General features: G+C 37.4%; 1 protein-coding gene across 5 annotated transcripts in view; it reads right to left on the bottom strand.

Annotated features, from left to right (window-relative positions):
- Positions 1–24,859, bottom strand: part of LOC117716170 (contactin-associated protein like 5-2) — a 737,433-nt gene that overhangs the window by 290,813 nt on the left and 421,761 nt on the right. For all 5 annotated transcript variants that reach the window (XR_013113069.1, XR_013113068.1, XM_076941723.1 and 2 more), the window contains exons 9-11: positions 17,826–17,975; positions 13,808–13,979; positions 984–1,090 (exon numbers count right to left, since the gene is read on the bottom strand). Coding sequence is in view for 3 of the 5 variants with exons in the window: in XM_076941723.1 (XP_076797838.1) it covers positions 984–1,090; positions 13,808–13,979; positions 17,826–17,975 (429 nt within the window). In the remaining 2 variants the exon portion in view is untranslated. The remainder of the gene's footprint in view (positions 1–983; positions 1,091–13,807; positions 13,980–17,825; positions 17,976–24,859) is intronic.

The raw sequence follows: 24,859 nt of genomic DNA, 5'->3' as shown, positions 1-24,859 counted from the left end.
CTATTGGAGAATACTGTAGGGAAGTACCTGGCCAATTAAATGTGAGAAGAAGTAAGACTCATCCATATTTCAGTGGAAACCTATGAATAAACACAAGCTTGTATCCTTAATATGTATTTCCTTCGTGTATTTTCTTCCCTTGGCCATAACAATATTCAGATAATGAAACCTCTGCCATTAATGAAGATAATGAGAAAAAAAGGCCTGACAGTGTGTGAGAGACTTTGTAGTATAGCTATGTTGTAGTTTGAATGTGAAGATTGTCTTATAATCTCATGTTTGAACAGTTGGTCTCTGGCTTGTGGTGCTATTTGGAAAAGTTTCAGAACTTTTAAATGGTGTAACCTCACTGGAAGAGATTGGAAACTGGGGGCAGGACTTGAAGCTATAGAGCTTTATGCCATCTCCTATAGAGTCAGTCCTGAGTGTGGATACAAAGTGATCTGTCAGAATATCTGTTCTTTCTACCATGCTTTTCCCACCTGTTGCTGTCTCTTCCTCCTTTAGAATGGATCATATCCTTCTGGAACTGTAAATCCAAATAAATCTTTTCTCTCTTAATTTGCTTTGGCCATAGTGTTTTATCATTACAGCATAAAAATAACTAGACAGACATCAAGCCACTGGTCACTTAGACCAGAGGTACATATGAGTCACTCATTGCAGCAGTGCAATTAAAGCCATCAAGACATTGTCGTTTCTTGCAAAGCTCCCCTGTGTACTTACAGCACCATTTCTCTCTTTCAATTTAGCATATATCTGACCTCACTTTGTTTGTCCTGTTCTCATAAACTCCAAAAAAGTATGACATGTGTCTATTCTTTTCCATTGCATCCTTTAGTATTTGGAATATTGTCCCCTATTTGATAACTCATGCTAAAGGAATAAACAGTGCTCCCAACCATTGTGAGTATCCAGGGCCCACACTTTGCATTCCCAGAGGAGTTGTGCCTACATACTATAGGCACACTGTGTGTACTCACAGTCATGACAAGTAGCTCCTGTGTAACCAGTAACACTGCAGTTGCAGTAGAAGGTAGTCCAGGTTTGGGCACAGTGTCCTCCATGTTCACAGTAGTTTGGCAAACACCTAATGGGAGACAATGCAAAACAAATAAGCCAAGATGGTTGAAACAGAGAGGCAAGCAATACTTTTGTGAGTAGCAAAGGAAAATGGATCTGCTAACATCCTATAACTGTCAGAGTTAAATGATCTGAAAACCATGCAAATGTGCTTGTTCTGCTGAGTAGTAGAGATCTCAGAATTGAATCCCACCTTTAAGTAAAACTTTAAATGCTATTACACAGATAGCAGAATGGATGTTGGAATATTGAAGAGAATAGTATATTTATTTTGGCACAAAGCGCAGAGGGTTACATTACATTGGAACATAATATGGCTCTTTAAAGGAAGGGAAAAGAGTAAGAAGTCCTGGAGATTACTGTCTGTGCTTCTTTGGGGGACATGGAACATGGTTTAAAGATTAATGCTTCCTCAACTAGTATGCCACAAAATTATACCTGTTCAGAAAGTGTTAAAATCATCCCAGTGACCTTCACTACTTATGGCAAAACAGTTTATTGTCCTTTCATCAAAGTCCAAGTAAGGTACTTTATATCCCCACCTCCCATCCACCCCTAATCATCCCTCACATACCCTGTGGAGTAACACTCTGTTGAACATCTGTGGCCAAGACCCCTCTCTTCTTTGATACTCTATCATGGTCTTGCCTCTGGACATCCCCACTTGTGGACTTTTTTCTCATATTGTGGATATGAGTGTTTGCCTACATGTTTATAGATGTACCATATCCATGTGAACCTGATGTTGGAGGAGGCCTGAAAAGTGTGTTAGACTCCTAGACATGAAATTATAGATGCTTGCGAGCCATCAAGTTGCTGAGTCAACTCTCTAGCTCGACTTCTGGCCATCTCTTACCCTGAGCTCATTTTTCTCAAGAATCTTCTGAGGCTGTGTTGATCATCCTTTTTCACCCTATCTACCCTCATGCTGAATCAATGAGGCCCCAGGTATCCTGACTGTTTCTGGCAGCCATGAAAATGTTTATTTTTAAATATTCTTTTTTACATTTACTTACTTACTTAGCATGTATAAATGTGGTGAAAGGGCACACCTGCCATGTGGGATGTGTATAGATCTGAGGATAACTTGAGGGAGTCAGTTCTCTTCTTCTACCATGTAGGTCTTAGGAACTGAATTCAAGTTAGAAGTATTTACAGTGAGCATCTCTACCTTCTGATCCACCTATTGCTTCAACAAGTACATATTGCTTTAACAACAGAAAGATAAACAAATAAAGGTAAACAATGTCCTTTATATGCTTCCTTTAGTTTTGATGGCAAGAAAATTGCGAGTAGCCTAATTTGGCTTATACTATCGAATGTAGGATTCCAAAATGTCATGAATTCATGCATATGAAGAATATAGAAGAGATAGAAAGGGGATCTGTCAACCTACAGCATGCAGCACAAGAGAAAGAGGGAGTCCTGATGACATTTGTACATTTAGTTTCTGTTGCTCTCCAAGACCTGTTTTCTTTTCCAGACCTTTAGAGTACTTTCTATAATATGTGTTGCAATCTCTGAGATAAACCAAGTGTTTTCCAGGAATATACATTTCACTCAAATTGGTAGGATGAGACTATGTTACTTTGCACTATCAGTAGCTTATCTTTTCCTAGGAAATCTCATAGGTTCTGGAAGAAATAACTTAATCAAAAAAGTGTTTGTCTTACAAAAATGAGGGCCTGAGCTCATTCACCTAGAATCTGTATATATGATTTTGCATGCTTGTAATGCCAGAGCAAAGGAGACAGAGACAGTCAAATCTCTTATACTCAGTGGCTATCTAGCCCAGTCTATGTGTTGAGTTCCAGACCTGTGAGACAACCTGTTTCAAAACCAAAATCGATTATGCCTGAGGAATAACACCTATGGGTATCCTCTGGCCTCTACATCTATAGGATATAGGACAACACAAGTGCTTTTGTACATACATCAACATGAAAACACATACAAACATACACACACACATACACAGACACTAAACAATTCTATCATTACAAAAACACCCTAATAATTTTTTTCTTATATTATACAAAGTATAATGATTTTAGTGCAATATTCTCAAGTCCAGCTGGATATGGAGAGAAAGACTTGTGCCAAGCTGTCAGAAATACTAGTCCTTTAAAAACATTTTAAATAAGTTTCCCATAGACCCTGCACTAGTGTTAATAAATTCAACTTAACATTGAAAATGTAGGCCTCAAAGTCATTTGTCTATGGTCACTAAAAAATCAATGATGTATTTCTCAAACTGAAAAGCATATTTGGGAAAGGAAAAAGTTTAATATTTCTAGAATAAGGAGAAAAATTAGTGAGAATATGCAGGGCTTCCTTATAGCATGGTGTGTTCGGGACCAGTGCACATAGACTAGAAAAGGGCATTTCAACACACATAGTTGATATCATATTTATTAGCCTAATTTGCTTATTTGAAAGTGCTGTTTCATGAGCATGATTTTCAGATCTTTTTAAAATTGGTTCATATTAAATGCTGTTTCTTTTCTTTGCTCTATCCAGTGGCACAAACTGATTATTTTAAAACCAAACACAGAAAGTGGATGTCTTATAGCTATAAAAGGAAACATTGTGTGTGGATACTGGTAGTCACAACCATAAGATTATCAACTAAAATTGTCATTATAGGATTGAAAATATGGTTCAGTGGTAAAACACTGGCTGTATGAGGAATTGAGTTTGTATCCCTGGCATCCATGCAATATTCCAGGAATGCAGGAGAGTCCACTTGTGACTTTTGCACCCAGAATGCAGAGAGAAGTCTCTGAGGCAAGCCAATTAGCTAGAAAACAAAATGCTCTCACTTTAGAGTCAAATGAGAAACCTGACTTTACAAGGTGGAAGTCAATAAAGCAAACACTTAAAAAAACAAAAATGTATTTCAGTTTTGTTGAGGTTGTTTTTTTTTCCTATTGTAATGTTAAGTACAGCCCTCATGACCTGGATGTCCCAAAGAAGAGAGTATGTACCTACACCTTAGCCCTAAGTTATTTCTGATTGGTAAATAAAGATGCCAACAGCTAGTAGTTAGGCAGAAGAGACACAGTTATGGTTTAGGTTTCCTGGATTGGGGGTCAGAGAGAGAACATAGGGAGAAGAAGGGACAGAAGAAGGAAGAGAAGCCACTATGGATTGGGAGTCAAGAGAACGTGGCCCTGAGAGCTAGCCAATATTATTAGAGAAGATAACAATTTTAAAATAACCGGAAGCTAATATAGAAATATAGTCAACCATTGTGGGTATACAAAAGGTGGCATGCCCATACTGTGGAGTGGAGAAGCACCTAAAATGAAGAGGAGCATTTGCATGTCAGGGCAAGAGGACGTCTCCCAAGAAACAACATGCTAGTAAGTGAAACAAACTATGTGGAAATGGCTCACTAGGCAAGATTGTTTGCAAAGACCAGAATTTAATTTTCTAGCACCAGGTCAAAAGCCAAGTAGTCTGAGCTTGCCTGAAACCCCAACATGGTGGTGTATAGACAAGTACATCTATGTCAGCTTACCTGGCCAGCTTAACCTAACATTGAACTTCTGGTTCAGTGAAAGACCCCATTTCAAAGCAATAAGGCAGAGAGTGTTAGAGAAAGGCACTCATATCCTGTTGTGGCCTGTACATACAATCACATAGGCATAGGCACTCTTATACTCACATGCATTTGTCATATATACAGGATGTAAAGTAAATGTGTACTTGTGTTGTATTCACTGTTGTTATTTAGAGAAAATAAGATCTGAAAGAAACAGAATACTTATATACTAATGGTGATTAAGTATGAGATCAGAAACAGGTTTTTGATGTCATATTGTGCAACTCCACATGAAATCCAGGACCGCATGCATGCTAGGGAAGCATTGTGTTATTTTCTAAGATATAGAAAGACTACATTAACCTTTATAAATGCCTACACCACTCAGTATATTTTACAGTTGGTTTGCAAGTCATGTCTTGCCTTATAATAGAAATGCTGATGGAAATATATTCTTGAAGCATAGAATAAGTACTGTGGAATGTACTTATACAAATTAAGACAAAAAGACAGTCATCAGGGACAGAATACTGACAAGTTAGCTTTGTATATGTAGAAATTCATTGGCTAAAGCATCTTCACAAAGCAACTGTATCTTGTGAGTGTGTCCGTGTGTGTGTGTCCATGTGTGTGTGTGTGTCCATGTGTGTGTGTGTGTGTGTCCATGTGTGTGTCCGTGTGTGTTGTGTGCATGTGGTATATAAATTTGTGTATGTGTTGGTGGGCTTATATATGGATACATATGTTGTGTTTGTTTGAGAACTGGAGTATGTATATGCATATTCATGTGAAAACCAGACATCGACTTCTGGTATTTTTCTCTCATTTCTTGCAAATTTACTAAGTCAGGGTCTCTCAAATGAAGCCAGAGCTGGTTGATTCTGATAGCCTATCTAGGCATCTTTCTCCAAGGATTCACTGTCCCTACTTCTCACTTGCTGGTATCACATGGAATGTGTCATACCCACCCAGCAATTACATAGGTGCAGGGGATCCTCATCCTTGTGTGGTAAGAACTTTATATACTGGGCAATCTTTCCAGGCCTGCAAAAGCATGTTTTTAATTTTATTATCACATGTGATGGTAAAAAGAAACACATTCACAGGAGAAATGGTCTTAATTTTCAGATGAAACCAACTGGACTAAACTAAGATAAGCTGAGGTGGTATAGTGTCTGAAAAGGAGGGTATCGAAACTGCATGACAGCCAACATTTCAGTGTACCTGCCAGGTAAAATCTAGGATTATTTTTGGGGCCCGGTTTCCATAGCAACCACAAGATGTACAGTAGAGGCTCACTTTATATAAAAATCCTAAGGTCCAATATGTTCCCTCATTTTCACCTAGAATAAAGTAAGCATTCTTAGTCACTCTGCTTCTTTTCTTGACTTGTAGAAGTAAAATTAAATAGATGAGGTTTATGCTCCTTTTGAATGAAAACCTTCTGGTAATTCACTCCTAATGACTACCATTCAGCATTTATAGATCTCTGAAAAATTTAAAAGTCATCTGTTAGCATTAACATAACCAGATCCTCTGTCTATAGAAATAAATACAACACTTAAGTGTTTGACCATGTGTTTGTTCTATAAAGTAGTCATTCATACAACAATGCTGATAATAGGTAGCACACTCCCCTAAAATCCTCAATTCGAACTCACCCCAAAAAGTTACTCCAAAAAGATTAAATCAAAATAAAAATAAAACTGTGTTTCTATAGATGCATAAGGAAATAACTCTTTACTATGAACACTCCCCCCCACCCCCCGCTTTTCCAGTTCCTATAACAGACTGGACAGGAAGGACCACTGTTAATTTCCTTTTAATTTCCAAATGTTCAGGTGATTGATGCTCTACAAAACTTATTTTACCTTTTTTACTGAAGTAAATTTTAATCAGCAGTATTAGATCAACAAATGATCTTGCTGATCATTTTTTAAATTATGTGTTTGCATATGTGTCTGTGAGCATATACATTTAAGAATGGATGCCTGAGATGGCTAGAAGTGGGTGTTGAATCTCCAGTGCAGTAGTTACAGTTGTGAACTGTCCAGTATGGATGCTGGGAGCCAAACTCTGGTCCCCTATATGATTATCAAGTGCTCTTACCTTGTGAGCATCTCTCAACTCCAGAGCAATGCTTTACTTTATAGATTAAGCTGTATGTGTGTATGCTTTATGTTCCCCTTTTGAAGAACTTATATTTCTTCTCCATTCAGTTTAAGATTAGTTTTAATTTCTATATGGTTTCCTTAGAGAATCCAAAACAAATATTTCAATATTCATCAAAAGGCAAGGTGCTAATGTAAGCCTTTTAACGATACTCATACATTAGTAATCAGTCATGTTGCCTTCATTTACCTGTTACTTTACTGAGCAGCCAACTTTGTTGATCTTGGTTAGGTCAGATAGCTTTTTTACAGATTTTGAAACCCATTTCTGTGTCTCTACAGTCTACCAATTATCATAATCCCCTTGGACTCCCACAGTTGGGTCTTCAAGATAATTGAAATGTGTTGTGATTAAAGCAGATGCTGACATTAAAGAGTTAAGTGAATAAAAAGAGACCATGTCACAAATCAGTCTCCTACATTTTCCAGGGTCTGCTTCACAACAGAGAGCCGGTCCCATGGTGGGTTGTTACTGGGGAAATCCTCAGATAATGGGGTCACATGAGCCTATAAGCTCATCAGTGATGCTAAAGCAGCACTGGCAATAAGAATGCTGCGCCTCAAGTAGGAGCTCAAATGTAGACAAAATACACTTCCTTCACTGGAAGTTGATAACCAATGAGCGGCACTCCCCTCCAGTGAATGCTAAAAGTTAATTATCTCTTCACTACCTAGGATTTCCCAAAGACATTTCTTCAAAGCAAAGAGTTTTCAGGATTAGAGCTTATCAGCGTGATTCACCCCAGTATTTTAAAGCTGTTAACAAGAGAAGAAAAAGTAGTAGCAAAGAAATATCCCTTTTGAGATAGGCTAGAAAGGCAACTCTGTCACAAAAGAACACACATGGAATGTACTCACTGATAAATGTATATTAGCCCAAAAGCTTTGAATACCAATTATACAACTCAGAGACCATATGAGCTCAAAAAGAAGGAAGACCAAAGTGTGAATGCTTCAGTCCTACTTAGAAGGGGAAACAAAATAATTGTAGGAGGTAGAGGCAGGAAGAGACTTGGGTGGGAGAGAGAAGGGGGAGTGAAAAGGTGGCAGTATCAGGAGTGAGAGGAGATGGGGGAGAAGAACAGATGTGTAGCAGTGGGGATTGGAGAACTGGGGTTAGCCACTAGAAAGTCCCAGATGCCAGGAAAGCAAGAGGATCCCAGGAATCAACGAGGATTACATTTGCTGAAATACCCAACAAAGGGGAGAGAGAATGTGTAGAGACCATATCCAGTGGCACAGCCACCAGTTGGAGGAAGGGGCCACCCATGTATCTCAAAATTCTTAACCCAGAATTTTTCCTGTCTAAAGGAAATGCAGGGACAAAGAGTGGAGCAGAGACTGAAGGAAAGGCCATCCAGAGACTACCCCACCTAGGTATACATCCCATCTAGTGACACAAAACCCAAACACTGTTGCTGATGCCAAGAAACACTTGCTGATAGGTGCCCGGTATAGCTGTCCACTAAGAGGCTCTCCAAGAGCCTAAGCAATAAAGATGCAGATGCTCACAGCCAACCATTGGACTGAGCACTGGGACCCCAATGGAAGAGTTAGGGCAAGGGCTGAAGAAGCTGAAGGAAATTGCAAACCCATAGGAAAAAGAACAATACTCAGCCCAGAGCTCCCAGTGACTAAACCACCAACCAAAGAGTACACATTGGGGTACCCATGGCTCCAGCTGCATATATAGCACAGCATTGCCTTATCTGGCATCAGTGACAGCAGAAGCTCTTGGTCCTATGGAGGCTCAATGCCCCAGCATAGGGGAATGCTAGGGCAGTGAGGTGGGAGTGGGTAGGTGGGTGGGTAGGTGGGGGAGCATCTTCATAGAAGCATGGGGGAAGAGAATAAGAGAGAGGGCTTGTGGAGGAAAACTGGGAACTGGGACAACATTTGAAATGTAAATAATTAAAATAACCTATAAATAATAAAGAATAAAAGCAGGTACATTCATGTAGACATGGCAGGGAAAGGGTCTTCAGTGTCTGGATGAAGTCTACCCCAGCTGAAGATCAAAAATTTAACATGATTAATAACATTTCTTCTTTCCGAGCTACAAGGTGCAATTTTCTTAGAAATTCTGCACAAACTAAGCTCTATTTACAATAAAAGTCAGGTCATAATTCCCTTTTGCTCCTCTAGTTACTCCCCATTCTCAGCTTGAATTCACATCAAAGAGATGTCCAAAGCCAGCCTACAACACTGGTTATTAAAAATGGGAACAGAAAAAAGAAGAAAGTGTCCTTTCCAAATATGTTGAACAACAAAATTATAAAAGATTCTAAAGATTTATTTTTTTCTTCAGGTATATGTGCATGTGTGTGAAGATGGGGTCGCAGGGAATGTGCTTTAGATCCATTGAAGCTGAAGTTACAGTTTCAAGTACCTCATAGTGGATGCTGGGAATGAAACTCTGGCCTTCTGAAAAATTTTCCATGTAGTGATGACTCAAGTTTCATGCAAAAGTTTATAATATCCTATACACAGCACTAGTGTGGGTGGCACTCTCTGTGGACTTGGATCCCGAACCGAATAAAAAGGAGAAAGTGAGCTGAGCATCAGCATTCATCTTTCTGTGATTCATGACTAGACACAATGCCATCAGCTGGTTCACTATTCTATTGTGCCTTCCTAATCAGCATAGTGTAATCAAATCAGGAATCTGAACAAACCTTTTCTAACTTACATTACATCTCCAGGTATATGGCACAGCAATGAGACAACAAACTCAAACAAGTTTCACTGGGAATGAATGGAGAATGTAGGTCTTTAATTTACCAGAACTGTTTCATTTATGAATGTCAGAGCATCAGTAAAGATGAAAGGCAAAAAAAAAAAAAAAAATAACAATAATGTTTGAGGCCGTGTTTTAGATTACAAACTGTTTACAATAAAAAGCCTCTTCATGGATGATCAGTTTTAGGTGTCAATACAACCTAACACCACCAGAGAAGAGTTTCAGTTATCCTTTTCTGGTTGGCTTGTGGGCATGCCTATGGAGAATTGCCTTGATTATGTTAGTTGAAGCAAGAAAGCGCAGCCTTAAAACAGCTGACACTATTCCTTGGGATTGGTACCTAAATCATCTAAGAGTTGAGAAAGGTAGCTGGGTAGTATATGTTAATGTGTTTGTTTTACTCTGTTCTAGACTATGGTTATGATGTGTCTAGCCTTCTTAACCTCCAGCTGCATAGACTGCCCTTCTATGATGGGCTGTAACTTAGGGATGGGAGTTATAATAAACTCTTTCTCCTTGGTTGCTTTTGTCAGGGTGTCTTATCTAAGACCCTAAAACACTGGCTCCTGATTGGAACCCGAGTTGAGGAGGTTTGTAAAATTACATTTCCATCTGACACCAAAGCTGTTAGATACCAAATTTGGAGAAAATACATTTTCTTTACTTTTTAAAATTTTTTTCTATCTTGTTTTTGTCCTTGTGTAAATAGTTTTAATCATTTCAAAAAAACTTAAACTAAAATACTGTATTTTTAGATGTGTGGTGCATGAGATTTTTTTTACAGTATGGTCATTTTACACTTAGGGGAAACTCTGGAGGACTTGCAAGTCAACTTCTCTTATGTTTACTGTGAATTGCTGGGATATTCTGTCACATGTTTTGGGTGTGGAAAGATGTCACATTCATAAGTCATTAGTTACACATTCTGCCTGACCTCCCACAGGTCAATTATTGAAAGTAAAAGTACAAATATTGCGCTGACTCATCCCTATAAGCCTAGCCATGAAGCATTTTCCTGCTACAAGATCTTTGCAAAGCATAGGAATGATGCAAGAAAAAGGAAAAGGGTGAACATAAACTTAGAGAAATACCATGTAATTGAGAATGGGAACTTTGACAACAAACACTCAAATCTATGTTGTATCCACAAGAAAAACACCTCATTATTTATCAAAATTAAAGAAGCAATCAGATATATTCCAAAAGCTATCAATTCAGTATTACTGAAAAATATATGCTGAAAGTAAAGTAGATGGAACTCTTAGCAGGAGAAAGCTATTTAACTGTGCAAGTCCCAGTGTTTTTAGTATTCAGCAATAGAAACAGGAAAGCCAAAGCAATGCAAAAGAACAATGTACCTCTTCCCACCCACAGAGACCTTAATTTTATAAACTTAATTTAATCTTTAAGCATTGTTCTTATCTGTTATATATAGGTATAGAATATCATTTGACAGAATAAAATGGATTTAATGAATGAAAGAAAAATTAAATCAGCATACCCCATTGATATAGGTCTGCATTTCAGCTACTTGCGAGGGAGGCTGAGGTAAGAGGGAGTATAGCAAAATATATTTTCAAAATAAAAATAGATAAAAATGTTAGTTCAATATTATCACTTAGGTTTAGTCCCTAATACTTCAATGTAGTCATAATAAAAAATAGTAAAGTCCACACAAACAACACATCTTAGATGACTAGGGGAATTAACCTTGAGCTCCACATATGCCCTATATATTTCATTATTCATATTCTTTTAACATTGGAGTTATTTGTTCGTTAGTTTTAAAGCTTTATACTTTTTAATAGTATCTATTACTTTTCTGGTTTGGTGGCTATGTAGAAGTAGAGGAGAAAGAAGAAAAAGGCATCAGCATAGTAGTAGGGGAGAGGTAGCTGAGCAGTTAAAATCATGTACTAGTCTTTCAGAGAACTTAGTCAGGTTGCAGTATCCCCACCAGCCTACTCATAACCTATAACTCTCTTCCAGTAGATACACTTACTCATACATAGACAATACACCGAAATAAAAACAAAATATTTCTAAAATATGGTCATACATAAAAAAGTGACAGAGAAATATTGGAAACCTTCCATCATCAGGAATAACTGGGAGGGAAGGATTGTGAACATGAAAATCCCCCAGAATATGAACAGAAAAGGAGTATGGGAGGAGCTATAAAATGAGCCAGAAACTGCCACATGCTCTTGGCCCACACTATTGGGCTTTCAACATTTTTTCAATACTTTAGCCCAATTCCATATCTGGAAGAGTACTCTTTTTTAAGAAATTGTCTCTATTTCTACAACTATCCTTGAATTTTCTGCTCCGATTCTTTTGTCTAGGACTTAAAATCTCTCTGTACCCTTATCCATGGCTACAACATCTGTGGTCACTTCCATAGCTTCTAGAATGTTGGAAGATTGAGCAACAGTGGGTAATTAATTGTTTTTTGAATATTTATAAAAACCAGTATGCTACCTCCCCAAATGTCATGTGATATAATTAAAAATTACTCTGGTGCTAGAAAGTCTGAGAATAAAGGGAAGGGACAGTATGACATGGCTCCTGCTCACCTGTTTCCCAAATCAGGGAATATTTCACTTTATAGCAATGGTTAATTATTGTAGCCAAGGACTTCTAACACCAACACATAGGTTTGCACTTAAATTCTTTCCTTAATTCCACAGGTTGCAGTGTTGATGCAATGGTACCATGTGATTACCATGGGTTAAATGAAAAATTTCTCCATGTGTTAATGTATTTGGAAATTTGATCTCTAGCTGATGGTGATGTTGAGAAAGGTTTTGAAACCCTTAGGCAGTAAAGTAACCATGGAGGCAGTAGGTCCCTGGGATGAGCCTTGAGGTTTTCTAGTACAGTTCCACTGACTTTTCACTGCTGTGGACACATCAGTGAAAAGTTACAACCTAATCTTGCTCTTGTTCCCTCTTCACCAGGATGGGCTGTATGTCTTGAAACCATGAGCCAAATCATTTTTGTCACAGCAATGAAAGAAATCACCTGCTCAGTAGTGATGGGCTTGGTGCTGGATGGGGACTTTCTGTTGTATTCCATGGAAGGACATATTAAAATCATTCACACAGGTGATATTCTGCATTCCTGTTACCCAGATCTCAAAGAATCAAGCCAGCTCAATTCCCAATGCAATGAATATTTGAAATTATGTTTCTCTGAACATCAATTTCATCATTTGTAAAATTCAGAGAAAATTAAGAAAATCCAGATCCTTGTAAGAATTTTATAGAGTCCTGTAGAATGTAAACATGTATGAATTTGTCATTACTGCACCCAAGTTGCAGGTATCTCTGGACACAGGCATGAGTTATTGTATTTTTATTCCTGCCAAGTCCTGCATGGTCATGGAAGGAAAAGTATGGCATGGGTCCAGCCCACATGTTTCCCAAATCAGGGAATATTTCAATTTATAGCGATGATTAATTATTGTAGCCAAGAACCTCTAACATCAACACATAGGTTTGCACTTGAATCCTTTTAACCCACTGGCTCTTTGATATCTTAAGATGGATAGAAGAAATTAATAGTTAAAGAAAAATAAGCAGGTATATGCATCAAAAGAAACATAGCAAAATAATGCTAAATTTAATATCCATTCTCTTTGGTTTTCTGACTTTAAATCTAGAAACTTCTACCATAAAAAGAATCAAGTCCCAAGAGAAATGCAGCTAGAAACTGAGTGTCATGCTGCATCTCTGGGCTGTATAATAAAAGTACTGATTCTCACTAGTCTACTTTGTAACTAAAGAAGTGATAAATGGGGTTTGTGTCAGCTAGGACAAGCTGTCTTCAATTGAGGACATCCATGTTGAACACAGCCAAACCCTTAGCTACAGATTTACATAAGCTTTTGACATTAAAGAAAAAGCATCCATGTTAGGCAAAATGAAATGGCTTAGGGAGAGTAATTCCTCCCTCCTCTGTGCTTTAGATTTAACTTCAATGTAATCAAATGCTTATGCATAAAATTTCAATCCTTTCACAAATTTGTATTTTGATTTACTTTTCATATCTCATTTACTGCAAATCAACATGTAGAGAGACTCAAATAATTTAACCTGTTTTTCTCTGGGCCTGAAATTGTTTCAGAAATATTTTCTATTAGGCAACTCAATTATGTTTAATGTGGCTAATGTCTGTGGATTAGAATTTTCTTAAATAAATTCATATTCATAACAGTGAGAATGGGAAGGAGTGGAGGAACAGAGGACACAAGACAATAATTACCTGTCTTTGATGCTACACAGATCAATGTGTAAATCACTAAAACTCCCCAGGGAACCTTGCTGAACTGAAATGAGGTCCTTGGGCTGGTTATCAATAAAGATGAGTCTCATGCAGCCTTGGAAAGCCTTAGTGGGGTTTAAGCATTGGGAATCGGTGAGATTGTCAGGGCACCCTGTGGGACAGAGAAAAAACATGAAGAGCACTGAAATGATCTGTCATTGCTTTGGCAACCTATTGATGAAAGACCTTAAGGTCTAATTATTTGGGCATTTTTTTTATTCATAGCAGGGAATGCTTTTGTTGTAAATCCTAGCTCAGGAGGAGGTGCAAAAATGATGTAAAATGTGGCTACTCAGTCAATATAAAGAAAAAACTGCCAAAAGAAATGTTGTGGGTATGACATTTACCTTAACCATCAGTGTGTATATGTGTGTGTGTGTGTTTGTGTGTGTGTGTGTGTGTATGTGTGTCTTTGTGTGTGTCTGTTCTATGCCTAAAGATGTGAGTACATGAAGAAGACGTAATGTTTCATGTGAGTACATGTAGAAAATGCAGTGTTTTATGTGACTGCATGTAGAAGATGCAGTATTTCATGTGGATACATGTAGAAGCCACAGACTGACATCAGGATGTCTTTCTCTACTAACTCCCATTTTATTCTTTGAGATAAAGTCTGTTTGTGAACCAGGGGTTCACCAATTTATCTAGACTTGTGCTGGTTCTTAGCTCTGGGGCTCTGCCCTCATTTTACTTTGTTGGACACTGACTCCTTACCCAACTGGGAGCTTTTTTAGTGGAATAGGTTGTCAGTGAGCCTCAGGAGCCTGCTTATCTCAGCCTTGCCACTACTGAAACACAGGGGTTCTACAATATGCCCAGTATTTTGTGTGGGTACTAGGAATCAAATATCGGTTTCTCATGCTTTCATGGTAAGCATTTTACCAATTGAGTCAGCAACACACACACACACACACACACACACACACACACACACACACACACACATTTTTTTTCCTATTGGAAACCTATTTGTTTTGCCTTTGAACAGCATCCTTCACTTACAATAAATTGTAAGTGCTTGAAAATGTTGCCAGTGTCTGAAAACACATATAAATTCACAATATTCTGAACTACATTTTTGAAGGAAATTATGCTTTGTAAGGATGAGCATTAAGTAATTGTCTGGTTAATTGTGGAGTATTAACAGATCTAGCTCTTAAGAAAATTATACTCAGGAACTAAGCAGGATTTTTGACATGCTCTGCAAAGCAAATACAGACATTAAAAGAATGATGGGCTTAAGTGCACATAGTTATAGGCTGTAATAGCACATAAAAAGGTTAACACCACACCTCTTAATGAGTGTTATTTTAAAAGTATAAAGGCATTACATCTGTTTAGCATCTCCTGTGGCTAGGCCAACCTACTCCTCATTAAGACAGGTGAAGACAAAGCAGGTAAGTGAATATGTGTGTTCTTACAAACTCCATCTCAGTGGTTTTAATAGGCTCAGAGCATAAAGGAATTTGAGCTTTTAAACATGGTAATATGCCATAAATAAAGATAAATTTTCTCAGACATCTCTAATAGATAGAAGGCTGAGGCCCAGCATCTGGTTAATAGCTCACAGACACACTATAAAGTCAAGAGATGCTACAAATTCTAATTGAGGCTGTAGAAAGAATTTATGGAAGTTGACTATTATTTCTGAAGCTCATTTTTCACCTTCCTTATGTTTATAGTCTGTATGTGGAAAGTTTGTGCAAACACATATATCACACAAAAAATGTTTTTCTTCTAAGTCTAGGACCCTGAAAACTCACCAGAATTTGACAATATTCTAGCTAGGGGAGGAGAACTATTATGCCTCTGTGATATTTCAGATTACTGCAACATGATTACTCAAAGCCATTTTGCCTGGAAATAAATTCCTGACCACCATTCTTTCTTCACTGATGAAATACTATTTGTAATGTAGAATGAACAGCTTGGAGTTGAGACCATTGTTCAGCATCTGTTCCCATTCATTTCCTTTCACTGTGAGACTGCAGTAAACATAGATTGAATCTGATCCATATACCTCCATACACTCACTGTCTCTACTGCTACAAACAGATGATTATAATTTTGAGTGGTGATATGTGTGTGTGTGTGTGTGTGTGTGTGTGTGTGTGTGTTCAAATGCCACAGCCAATGCATGGAGATTAGAAGACAACTACAGCAGTTGCTGCTTTCTACTTTGTCTGAAGATGGATATTCTGTTTGCCACAGAATATCCCTGCTTCATTGGCATGAACGGCAGGAAGATTACAGTGTTGTGCTACAGAGTACAGAGCGTGGCTTTCTGAGTGCTCTAGGGGTCCAAATCTAGGTTTGTATGCTTACACAATATGAGCATTATGACTGAGCCATATCTCCAACCTACAGCAGCTTTATTATGTATCATGTAGACATATCACCTACAAATATATGCTATGGCGAAGTCTATAATGGTGATTGTGGGTGAAAGACTACACTCCTTCTTCATGCTAAAATCCAACCTCACTGATCTTGTTCCACACAGCTCCCTTCCAAAGAGACCCTAAATAAGTATTTTGGACATGTGCAAATATTTGTGTGTGTGTGTGTGTGTGTGTGTGTGTGTGTGTGTGTGTGTGTGTGTGTGTTTCAAGCCTGTCAAACATTTCCTTAGGAAGAAGGGGTGATTCATAGATTTGGAGCTAACAAACTACAAGGTTTGGGAAAGAGCTCAGTGTACAGTGCATGATTACTATGTGGCAAGCCTTAGTTAACTACAGTGTTTGTTTCATTGCTGTTATTATTATTTTTATTATTATGTATGAGCCAAACAGAGTGCAGGCATGCTACCATGTGTGTATGTAAGTCAGATGACAGAATTGTGGAGCCCATTCTCTTTTTTTCACTACAGGCTCCAAGGATAGAACTCATGTCCTCAGTTTGAGATAAAAGAGATTTTGCTATCTCTTCAGTGTATGCTATTATATAATGCTTGTATTCAGTTACCTCATTGGAAGGAACTGTTATCCCTAGGGCAAGGCTATCTCATGCTCACATCTGCAAGATCTCAACCAGGCTGTGTCACTCTTTACATTGTATAGGGGAAACATGAGCAGACAGTCCAATGTGCATGGGGTTTTGTGTGCATGTGGTGCCATGCATGGAGACCAGTGCCTTTTCCATGTTGAATAAGACCTCCACTACTAAGATTTCACAAGTCTGCATTCTGCTCTTGTTTATATCTCCCAATAATTTTGAAAATGAGCTTGTTCTAGAAAAGGAGTCCAGGAATTATACTGTAGGAGCGCCAGGTTAGAGAGCCACATGGACTAAGTCCCAGTTAGATGTGGCTTCTGTAAGACAGATAACTGATTTCAGAAGCAGATAGCATCTCTTTTAATAAAAGAAACTTTTAAATACTCAACATGGGTGCCTTTATAAAAAAAAATGGTAAAATGTTACATATGTTTTGTCCACCCTAGTTTGTTTTTGTTTGTGTTATTTGAAGTGTTGCAAGAGTTCAGCAAATCATAGAAAGAATGATGACTCAGAAATGACAATGACTCCTCCCCTTGTCTCTTAGAGTCTCTAGCTCCTCTCTGCTTTGCTCCACCCACCATGAGTGTGGATGACACAGATGGCCCAGCCAGCTGTTGGTGCCTCCCACTTGAGTTTTACCTCTTGTGGGTGTTTGCTGACTCTCAACTCCTCTTTCACTAAGTTTTCAGCTGAGTGTCTCCTTTCCAGTGTGAGACGAAGGAGCTTGGCATATCTACACTAGTCACTTCTGGTAAGTTATGTAACCCAGCTCTAGTTCTTTCTGCCATATATAGCTTACATTTGCACGGTTGTCTGAGATTTTTCTTTCCCACAATTTGGTGCTTAAATTCAGCTGCACATGTGCATGCACAGCTATGGGGAGGGTTGTCTAGTTGACAAAGCATGGGTTGGAATCTGTTCCTTGTTTCTTTTTGTGAAGCTTCAAAGGCAAGGAAGTTACCTCCAAAGTAGTAGCTATTTCCAGAATAAATTTGTAGCCGGGAGGTTTCCGGAGCTGGAGATGCAGCATCATTATCCAGTGTGAGAGTAACACGATTTCTCCTGGCATTGATGCTGACAGAATGCCACTGGCCATCATTCAACCTTCTGCCTGCAAGAGAAACAGGAAGGACTGTTTCATGAGGGTCTTCTTTTTCCTCTGCCTTACATCTTATTCTCTTTCCTTAAACCATTTTTGATAGTTTTGTCATAAAAAAGGGAGGCAAACAAAATATATGGGACATCTGTGTCAAATAAAGGAATGCTATATATTAATTACTATAGTCATGGGTGGTTGAGGGAAAAAGCTGAAAAAAAAAAAAAAACCTTTTAAAATTCCTCAAAATGACACCAGCAATTTTATCTTCATACAGAAACACCACAGGTCATTTTAGTCCTCTGACTTACCTAAAGTTAGTATCCTGCTGTTAGTGAAAACTTTTACAAGCTAGGATTTGTGTCTTGGCCATGGGGACTGTGCTAATGAGGTAAATCCTCTGTCAGGTGATTCCGAGGAATGAACATATGATATTTTGCAAGGACATTTTAGGTCTGTTTTGCTTGTATTTGCACACTAATTTAAATATATCTCCATAATGTATGAAGTTATATTTGAAGGTAAACTATGGACAATCCTAGAAGGAGACATATGATTTACCTTGCAGGGTCTGATTAGTATCTAGGAACCAAGGATTAGGCTAGGCATAGGCCTAGGATGGGAGTACACAAAGGCCATAGAATTTTACTTTAGCCATAGGCACTAAAATCCATCCTTACTGATGATACACAACATCACAGGAGATTGAGAAGGTATACCTGTAGAAGCCAGAGCCTTCCTTTATCTGTTTATATGTGAATTCTATGCCCTGATACTTTCCAATATCATTATCCATGATTTTTTTTGTGTGTGTTTGACAGTTATATGCATTGATACAATAGACTACTTCTTGAGCGGAACACCAGTAGCTCAGAAACTAAGATCAATAATAAATGGAACATTATGAAACTGAAAAGCTTCTGTAAGGCAATGGACACTGTCAATAGAGCAGTTGTTCTTAACCTTCAGGTTGCTACCCCTTTGTAGTTGAATGAGGCTTTCACAGGGGTTGAATATCAAGTATCCAGTGGATCAGATATTTGCATTACAATTTGAAACAGTAAAACATTATAGTTATGAAGTAGCTATGAAAATAATTTTATGATTGGGGTTTACCAAAAATGAGAAGCATTATTAAAGGGCCACAGCATAAAAAACCACTGATCTAGAGAGAAACAGATAATATATCTTGATTTTAAACACAAATGTCTGCATTATTTTAGAAGGTGTTATATCTATAATATTAAATATCTTACGAATATAGTATATCATTTACCATGGATTGTATATGAAGAACTAATTCTAAAGTGATAAGGTATGCAGCCAACATGTGAGAGATCAATACTTCATGAGGCCATTGTTTATAATAGTAAAGATTCAAAATGATTAGTATTTCTAATAACACTGAATTAGTTAGATTGTATGTGGTAGATTCACATTAGGAGTTAAAATATGCTAGGGAAAAAATAAAAGCCAAAATGTTGCCAGTATCCCAGAGAGTGTAATGCCAAAGGTTCCCAAGATACCTACAAAAATGTAGGCTGGAGAGTTGCCTCAGCAATTATGAGGACTTGCTACTCTTCCAGAGCACCTGAGTTCACTTCCCAGCAAAATATATATATTGGAGGCAATTCCAGTTCCATTGGATCTGATGCCTTTTTCTGGCCCATGTTGGCATGTATACTCACATGAACAAACAGCAATCCCCAATTAATAAAAAGAAAATAAACAGTTAATAACATCAAAAGCGACACAACAGAATAATAAATTTACATGGTATTCTTCTGTTTTCTCCTACAAAGAACTGGAACTTTCAGTTCCAAAATACAAAGTAGAATTTTTTTATAATCATGACAATGAATGAAGTATGAAACAAATTCAGTTGAAACAAAAGATAACTTCTCAAACTTGTTCCTCTCTGCTTCTTCTATGCCCTACAATTCTGCTTGGCATTGACACAAAAGGGAGGTGGAAGACAGAGAACCAGACAGAGAGAAAGACAGAGACCATGAGCCTGATTCTGTTTTCCAAGAAAACATGTCAAGACTTGAGAGCTTTCTACTTTAAAAATAAGGAGGAGGAGTGTGAGTGGGGGAGGGAGAAGAGAGGGAGAATCTTGCAAGTGAACTATTGAAACATAGATTGTAGAATTGGCTAAGAACATGTACATCCATTCACATGGAGACTTCCTAATACTCACAACAATCATTCACTGTTCTCCTATCAAATACATGGACACAGGAAGCCAGAGCCTTTATTCAGTGTGCTCTATTTGTACTTTTCCTTTTAATTTGGGTTGGGTGATCTCACATTAGCCTGGAAAGTATGCTAGTGCCTTAACCACTGGCAAATACCACTATTCATGGCCAGCATGTATGTCATCATTTTATAATTGTTTTATTGACATATAATGCATACATCATGTATTTCTTATGCTTAGAGTTTACAACTCAACAGCTTTTAGCCTGTTCAGATTTCTGAAACCATGAAAATAGTCAATTTTAAAATATATTTGCCATCTGTAAACCTGCAACATTAGTCTTACCCATTGATCTTTCAGCTTCTGTTAAGAATTTACCTTTTTTGACCTTCAATAAATATATTCTATATATTCTTCTTCATTACTGAGCTAGTTTAGAGCATGTAAGTTTAATCCATCTGGAAATCAAAATTATATAGTTCTGGCTCAATTATCCTATTGTGTAGATATTCCATAGTATGTTTTATTGAACATTAATATGTGTTTTGCTTTCAGTTTGAGTTAATATGAATAATTGTGTTATGTATATTTGAGAATATGTATGAGTGTTTATACTCATTCTCTTCTGTGTATATTGGGTGTGACATTTCTGGTTTATATGGTATTTCTACATGATTCCCTTTAACAAACCACAGCACAATTTATCACTTTTTTTTGTTGTTTGTTTTTATATCTTTGTTTTTTCAAGACGGGTTCTTCCTATAGCCCTGGCTGTCCTGGAACTCACTCTGTAGACTAGGCTGGCCTCAAACTCCAAAATTTGCCTGCCTCTGTGTGACAAATGCTGGGATTAAAGGTGTGTGCCACCACTGCCCAGCTATAGCACAATTTCTCAAATGGATTTACTAGTTCACACTCTCTGTGGACCACTTGAACTTAAGAGTACTGATTTTATATTTTGATTGTGTGTGTGTGTGTGTTCTGTGTGCTATATGATAAGTGAATATGCACATGTGTGTGCATACCTGCAAAGAAGTGATTTTTTAAAATTACTTTTTTTTTTTTTATTTTTTGTTTTTTCAAGACAGGGCTTCTCTGTGTAGCCCTAGCTGTCCTGGAACTTACTCTGTAGACCAGGCTGGCCTCAAACTCAGAAATCCACCTGCCTCTGCCTCCCAAGCACTGGGATTAAAGGTGTGTGCCACCACTGCCCAGCTAAATTACTTTTTATTTTATGTCTTTGAATATTTTGCCTGCATGTGTCTGTGAACCACCATGTGGGTATTAGGATTGAAAACTGGGTCATCAAGAAGATTAGTTAGTGGTTAATAGTTAGTTCACAACTTCTGAACCTCGATGTCTCCATCACATCCACCTCAATATTTTGAGATGTCTCTCAATGGATTTAGTTTTGCTAAGTTGGATAGGATGGCTGGTCTTAGAGGCCCAAGGATCAACTTGTCTTTGCATTCCCAGCACTTCCTTACTGGTAGTCACTGCTACACCCACTTTTTAAAGGTTATCCTTATGCTTTAGTGGATAGACTATCTCTATATTCCTCATGCTGCTATGAAAAAGGAAAAGTAGTACTTAGGGTATTACATTTTTGGCATATCAGTATCAGATGTGAATAGACAATGTTATGAGTCACACAAAAGGCAGGAAAAACACAGTCCAGACTGGAACACAGATCATGACTCTTCTATTGTTAACCTTACTGTGGGGTTTTTTTTCTACCTATCATCCCTAACTTAAAACCCTGGAACTTATAATTCCCAGAAATTTAGACATATTTCTTACTCTTTCTAAACTTGTTTCTTCCCCTGTTAAGCATACACAATAGACTGGAGAATGATTTGTAAGTGAAGACTTCCTAGAGAAGAGAAACACACTTTATCTGTTTTTCCATAATAGGCGTATCACCTAATTTTAATTATGAGTTCAAAGGTACTTTCAAATTTTATAAGAACCAAAAAGAAAATATAAAAATGAGTGAATAAGACAATCTTGAATTGCCAATCACATGCTAAAAGAGCATATCACCATTACTCGGCAATTATATTCTTTTGCCTGAGCCATCCTTTCCTTGGACATCATTTTTTTTAAATCCCTTCTAAGTACTGTTAACCATTCCTTGGATAGTAGACTGGATTAGCAAATTCATTAATATTTTCTCCTCCATATTTTGTATATAGGTGTGTTTATGTTTATATATCAGTGCACATGTTTAAAGGTGTGCATACAAGTGTGCCTGATCATATGGAAGCCATAAGTTGACATAAAATAAATATTCATCCACTTTAATCTTTTAGACAGGCTCTATCACTGAACCTACAACTTACTGGTTGGTTCTGCTAGAAATATGGTCAGCACTTTCTTGGTATTTTTACATTCTCTGGGGTTCTCTCTCTCTCTCTCTCCCTCCCTCTTTTTTCTTTGCCTGCTCTGCCTCCTCTACCCGCTATGCCTCCTTGGCACTGTGGAATAGTTGTGATGGTTCACCTGATATCTATGCCAAGGTTCTAGGTATCAAAGTCAAAACCTCAAGTATCTAGGTTCTTATCTTTATCTGAGAAGTCCCTCCCAGCACCATTGATGCTTTTCTTCTTTTTGTCAGAGCAAGGATCCATGATCATCATTCTCATTGCCCTACTTACTGTCTTATTCACATTGTCTTATTCTGTCCCAAGCCACTCAGTTACTTAAAGAACATGAAGACATATATTTAATTTTGAATGTGACTATGGACCAAAGTTGGGATGTTGTACCTGCAAATCAAGTCTATTCCAACACCACTAAACCCTTGGCTTTTAGACAAGTTTTTCTTATTGCCCAGACCAGCCTCAATCTCATGATCTTCCTACTTTTGCCTCTCACTTATGGGATTACAGACATGCACCATTAGGACTAGCAAAGGAAGAAGCATGGAATAAATTCAGTGCACATGCCCCTGAGGTATGTTGTGGAGCCAAAGAATGAAACCACTTGTTTGTGTTACAGCTCCATTTTTTTTTTTTAATTTGAGACAAGTTGCAATCTGTCTCTTATTTTCCAATTTCCATCCCTGCATAACATTCCTATGATGTTGTATTAGTACATTCAGTTTCCATGTAGATCACTGAACTGACAATAGGACACAACTTTTCTTTGCTACATTTATTTATTTATTTTAATTTTAGCATAATAATTACATTTTACAAAAGTAGCATTTACTAAATATTTAAACATAGAGAAGAGTAAAAGATAAAGTAAAAATTAAAACATAAAGTGTCAGGTAGGAAACTAAATTTCAAGTAGTGTAGAAATTAAAGTACCATAGGGACATGATTCATATATACAGATGTATTTTGTTTTGTGTTACTACCCTTTTATGAAGAAATTGCCATAATCTCAGTTCTCAAAAGTAATTTAATTTAAATTGAACTCAATCACCTCAAGCAGCATAAAAGCAAATGGCACGACAAGCTAAGAGAAATTCCAAAAATTAAATGTTTAAGTTCTGCTTGTTGTAGTTGATTGTCCCATATGCTTTAGACTAGAAAAGTTCTTAATGGTGCATTAACCTCCTGTTTATCTTCTCATTTGCTCTAAAAACTGCAGTCCTAAACATATTGATATCTATGGTAAATAGCCCTTCACCCATATTTCTGAGTAACCCATGAAACTTGACTCATCAAATTGGGCATTGGTGGTATTTGTACTCTGATTTGCTGTTGGCTCTCTCTCTCTCTCTCTCTCTCTCTCTCTCTCTCTCTCTCTCTCTCTTTTTGTTTATACCGTTTTAATTACATACAAGTATTAAGGTCAGTTCTAGTTTAAGGAACTAGCAATACAATATATGCAAATAGTCAAGGAACAAACAAGACAATAAAAACAAATAGTCCAAGAACAAGTAAGGCAATAAACAAAATTCTGTGAACACTCCCATGATCACTGTTTCTAAGGGCTTATCAGGATGGCCAAAATATCTTCCCTGTCCTAGCCTCAAAAACAAAACCACCCCCCCCCAAACAAACAAACAAAACCATAAAAATACACAAAAAACTAAGGGTAAGGGCAATAGAATACACTTAATGTCCACCCATGAAATCTACATGTATACACGACATACATGATGTATAACATATGCCATACACAAAATTCTCACAAATGTATAATGACATATTATATGTATATGTTATAACACTTAAGCAAACTTAATGTAGGTCAGATGTCCATAAAGAACTAAACCAAACCAAAAACCAAAACCAAGCAATCAACCAACCAACCAACCAAACAAACAAAAAACCCAAACAATCAAAACTAGATTCTCCTGCCATCTTGTGTGAAGTCTATCTAGCTCCAGAATGAGCACACAGAAAAATATTTGGGAATACAAAATACAACTTTAGATGCTAAAGAGCATGTTTCTTATTATTCCATCAAAGTTAGTCCAAAAAGTTTTCACATTAATTAAGGACTTCTTTACATCTGTTGTTTAACAATCTGACTGTAAAAACAAATTCAAGTCTAAACATGTCTGTGTCCTTATTCTGATTGATTTCACTGTCTTCTTTCATGAAGAATAACTCCATAGAATAAATGTCAACTTGATGGGATCTGAAATAACTTCAGAGGCAAATTTTCAGGCCAATCTGTGAGGGATTTCTTGGTAACTTTAGTCTTAGTGTATACCTATGAGAGGTTAAGTTGATTAGCT

Source organism: Arvicanthis niloticus, chromosome 10 (genome assembly GCF_011762505.2).
Source record: "Arvicanthis niloticus isolate mArvNil1 chromosome 10, mArvNil1.pat.X, whole genome shotgun sequence".
Lineage (NCBI taxonomy): Eukaryota > Metazoa > Chordata > Mammalia > Rodentia > Muridae > Arvicanthis > Arvicanthis niloticus.
The sequence above is the reverse complement of the archived record's forward strand: the minus strand, read 5'-3'. Positions and strand labels throughout refer to the sequence as shown.